The 5,003-nt window shown below is 40.7% G+C and overlaps 1 protein-coding gene across 1 annotated transcript in view; it reads left to right on the forward strand.

Moving 5' to 3' along the window:
• The first annotated feature begins 1,696 nt into the window (after window positions 1–1,696).
• The window catches only part of LOC101352557 (transmembrane protease serine 11E), a 106,463-nt gene continuing 103,156 nt past the window's right edge, over window positions 1,697–5,003 (forward strand). Inside the window, exon 1 of the mRNA XM_004383364.1 lies at window positions 1,697–1,812. Within this exon, the coding sequence (XP_004383421.1) occupies window positions 1,697–1,812 (116 nt within the window). The remainder of the gene's footprint in view (window positions 1,813–5,003) is intronic.

Genomic DNA, 5,003 nt, shown 5'->3' on the forward strand with positions numbered 1-5,003 from the left:
AGGAAAGTAAAAGTTTAAGATTTGCTCTCTATGAGAAGGTGTGACCCAAATCTCAATCAGTGATATTTCACAGCCATTACAAAACATGTCATTACTTTAATTTCCCTCATGTAGTGCTTCCCCATTTGCTTGATTTCTGTTCTATTTGAAGCCAAAGCCCGGCAACAGGCCTTCACATGCAAGGTAAGACTGAGAAGAAAACATGTGGAACAGTGGTTATAGGTAAATTTGAAGAGGTGACTTTGAGATGATCCTTCCAAGACTCCTGTGACTTCTCCAGCCTCATTAGACTGTCACTACAAAATGAAGTTATGTTTCATTTTCATGTCTAGATTATTATGAAAAGCCTTTCTTTATTCAGTTAACAAAATTAGTCCTTTTGTTGACTGCACTGCTTGGAGGAGCTTTGGGTCAGCCAGGTCCTTCCCTGCAGCCTTCTCATCCTGCTGACTGAGAAGACGTTATCTCTGCTGCTACTGATGTTTATCAGACTGCCATTCTACCTCAGCTTCTGGGAAGGGACACTGTCAGTGTAATTCTCCACAACACAGTTGACGCCAAGCTAGGATCTTTGGCAAGGTTTGGGAGTCATAGGTGTTGCAAACTCAAATGTCAACAGAGGTCTGATTAGTAATGGATATGCATGAAAACTGTAGGGTGTAAGAAAATTGGCCATGAAATTTGGCTTTAGTGTCAGAAAATAAGAGTCAGTGGGAAGACAGTAGTGAATTGACTAGTGAACATGCCTCATTTAAAGGGAGAAGCTGCTCTTTAGAGTCAACTGACTGTTGAGGTGTGGGAACTAAGCCCTTGCCTAATTTTGCTAAATCTGTTTAGGTAAAAGAAGTCTAAAAGTCATATTTTTTTCTTTTTTTTTAAATTATTGTACTTTAGATGAAGGTTTACAGAATAGGTTCTCATTAAACAGTTAGTATACGTATTGTTTTGCAGCATTGGTTACCAACGCCATGACATGACAATACTCTCCCCTTCTCAACCTTAGGTTCCCTGTTACCAGCTTTCCTGTCCCCTTCTGCCTTCTAGTCCTTGCCCCTGGGCTGGTGTACTCCTTTAGTCTTCTTTTGTTTTATGGGCCTGTCTAATCTTTGGCTGAAGGGGAACCTCAGGAGAGACTTCATTACTGAGCTATAAGGGTGTCCAGGGGCCATACTCTTGTTGTTTCTGCAGTCTCTTAAAAGTCATATTTTTAAAGTGAAATCTCATTTTTTCACACTGGCAACTGATTCTATTTAAGGCACTGCAGTAGTGAAGTCAAACATTTATGTTGGCCTTGATGGGATTGTGGGTCACTAGTTCATAACTAAGGAGCTCTGGTGGCACAAAGGTTAAGCACTAGGCTGCTAACTGATAAGTCGACGGTTTGAACTCACCACCTGCCCTGCAGGAGAAAGAGATGACAGTTTACCTCCTTAAAAATTACAGCCTTAGAGGCAGCAGTGCCAAGATGGCAGAGTAGTCGGACAATTCCAGTGTTCCTCTTACAACAGAGACCTGAAAAAAACAAGTAAATAGATTATATATGAAAATCTAGGAGCTCTGAATATCAAAGGCAAAGCTGAGAAACTGGACTGAGGGGCAGTGGGAGGGAGAGATGGTTTGGAAACAGCGAGGAGTTGCCAGACCTGACCCGGTGAGAGCCTGAGGCCTTCAGGCCTGATCAGCTCAGTGGTGAGCGATGAGGCGGGCAAGCTGCGGTGTTCGGGAGGCACTTTCCACATTGGGAGAGACGCAGCAGAGTCTAACCAGGCATCCAGAACCAGTGAGAAGCAGCCCTCGATCAGCAAAATACAAGTACTTGCATCCAGACTACCACGCAGATCAAAAACACCCCCCCCTAGGGAAAATCCCCTCTCCCATTTACCTGCTCGCTCCCTGCTCTGCACTGGGGCCTGGACAGGCTTCAGCAATTGCTGAGTCCCCTGGGCCAGAAGTAGGACCCGTCACAAGCCCTGAGCCATTCTCCCAGGCTTGGAGAGTGAACAAATTAACAAACAGGGAAAAAATAATCTGCCAGCTCCCCTAAGCCAGGAATTCAGGGTAGGAACAGCTCCTTTGCCTAGGCACAGGCATAAGGTATACACAGACTTTAAGTGCCCTTCCCCCTGCATAGACTTGTGTGAGCCTGTTTTAACAGCGTAGGGCCTCATCACCGCAGTACAACAGGGTATATACCTGAAGTCTAATGTCAACTGTTTCAGCTGTGAAGTGGCAGGTTTGTGATATTTGACACTGCTTTGCCCATTAAGCAGAGTCTTTACCTACCCACATCAGGGGCCTGAGGACTGGTGGCTAGACCCACGCCACCTAGCCACCTGCAACAGGGGCCCAAGAATAAGAGGTGCCTCCCAGTCCTGACAGCCAACAGCACTGAGTGCTCATAGTCCAGCTGCAAAGCCCACCTACCTACTCGCTCTAGGGAACAGAGACACACTTTCCTCTCAGACACTCAGAGGCAGCCGTCAGCCCCCTGCCTTGCTCTGCGTGTGACCCCCTACTGCAGCCAGATACCTGTGCCTACACCAATCACCCATGCCTGTCTAGGACTGTAGGTGAGAGCCTGCACCACATACTTGGTGACCGAATACCTGGACACCAGAGCTGAATCCATACAAGAAAAATTAATGGAATCCTGGGCTCTCATACTAAGTACCAGATTAAACTATCCGGTGACAGGACATTAAAGCTTCAAAGGTTCCAATAATCAAAGCAGCTCACACAAGCAGCCTATTTGGGCATATCAAAACAAAACAAAACAAGAAGCTGGGACAAAGTAAGCAAACATAAAATAAAATAATAACTTACTGATGGCTCAGAGACAACAGTCAATACCAAATTCCATAAAAAGGCAGACCATGATGGCTTCAGCAAGCTCCCAAAATAAAGATTCTAGAAATTTTCCAGAGGAAGAAAATTTCTTGGAATTACCAGAGGCAGAATACAAAAGATTAATATATAGAACACTTCAAGAGATTAGGAAGGAAATTTAGCAAAATGCAGAACATGCAATAGAGGAAATTAAAAAAATTAGAGAAGAGCATACTGACAAATTTAACAGGCTGCAAGAATCCATAGAGAGAGACAGCAATCAGAAATCCAGAAGATTAACAATAAAATGTCAGAATTAGACAACTCAATAGAAAGTCTTAGGAGCAGAACTGAGGCAATGGAAGTCAGAATTAGTGAGATTGAAGATAAAGCACTTGGCACCAACTTATTTAAGGAAAAATCAGATAAAAGGATTAAAAAAAGAAGAAACCCTAAGAATTATGTGGGACTTTATCAAGAGGAATAACCTACGAGTGATTGGAGTACCAGAACAGGGGGGATAACAGAAAATACGGAGAGAATTGTTGAAGATTCGTTGGCAGAAAACTTCCCTGATATCGTGAAAGATGACAAGATATCTATCCAAGATGTTCATTGAACCCCACATAAGGTAGATCCCAAAAGAAAGTCACCAAGACATACTGTAATCAAACTTGCCAAAACCAAAGATAAAGAGAATTTTAAGAGTGGCTAGGGATAAATGAAAATTCATCTATAAAGGAGAGTCAATAAGAATAAGCTTGGACTACTCAGCAGAAACCATGTAGGCAAGAAGGCAATGGGATGACATATATAAAGACTTGGAGGAAAAAAAAAGCCAGCCAAGAATTATATATCCAACAAAACTGTCTCACAAATTAAAGTGAAATTAGGGCATTTCCAGATAAACAGAAGTTTAGGGAATTTGCAAAATCCAAACCAAAATTACAAGAAATACTAAAGGGAGTCCTTCAGTTAGAAAACCAGTAACAACAGATAAAAACCCAAGACTAGAACACAGAACACAGCAACCAGATATCAACCCAGACAGGGAAGTCACAAAAATTAATCAAAGCTAAAACACTGAAACTAGGGAAACAGATGTCAATATGTAAAAGATGACAACATTAAAACAAAAAACAAGGACTTAAAAAATGTAGACGTAGATTTTTCACATGGGGGGAAGTCAAGGCGATATAAAGAAATAAAAGACTGGTATAAACTTAGAAAAATAAGGGTAAATATTAAGGTAACCACAAAGGAAACTAACAATCCTACAAGTCAAAATAAAAAACAGCAAAATTATTAAGACTCAGCAAATACAAAATCAACAACCATGAAAAAAATAAAAAGAAAATACATAAATAAAAATGATTCAGCACAGAAAATTAAGTGGAACAAAGAAACTGTGAACAACACACAAAAAAAGACATCAGAATGACAGCACTAAATGTATACCTATCAACAATTACGCTGAATGTGAATGGACTAAATGCACCAATAAAGAGACAGAGAGTGGCAGATTGGATAAAAAAACATGATCCGTCTATATGCTGCCTATAAGAGACACATCTTAGACTTAAAGACACAAACTAAAACTCAAAGTATGGAAAAACATATATCAAGCAAATAACACTCAAAAAAGAGCAGAAGTGGCAATATTAATCTCTGAAAAAATAGATTTTAAAGTAAAATCCACCACAAAGGATAAGGAAGGACACTATATAATGATAAAAGGGTCAATACACCAGGATGGCATAACTATAATAAATATTTATGCACCCAACTACAAGGCTCCAAAATACATAAAACAAACTCTAATAACACTGAAAGAGAGATAGACAGCTCCACAATAGTAGTAGGAGACTTCAACACACCACTTTTGGTGAAGGACAGAACATCCAGAAAGAAGCTCAACAGAGACACGGAAGAGCTAAATGCTACAATCAGCCAACTTGATCTCATAGACATATACTGAACACTCCACCCAACAGCAGCCAAGCATACGTTGGCTTTTCCAATGCACATGGAACATTCTCCAGAACAGACCACATATTAGGCCATAAAGCAAGCCTTAACAAAATCCAAAACATCGAAATATTACAAAGCATCTTTTCTGACCATAAAGCCATAATAGTAGAAATCAATAACAGAAAAAGCAAGGAAAAAAAACCAAA

The sequence above is a fragment of the Trichechus manatus genome, unplaced genomic scaffold (assembly GCF_000243295.1).
Source record: "Trichechus manatus latirostris isolate Lorelei unplaced genomic scaffold, TriManLat1.0 scaffold00108, whole genome shotgun sequence".
Taxonomy (NCBI): domain Eukaryota; kingdom Metazoa; phylum Chordata; class Mammalia; order Sirenia; family Trichechidae; genus Trichechus; species Trichechus manatus.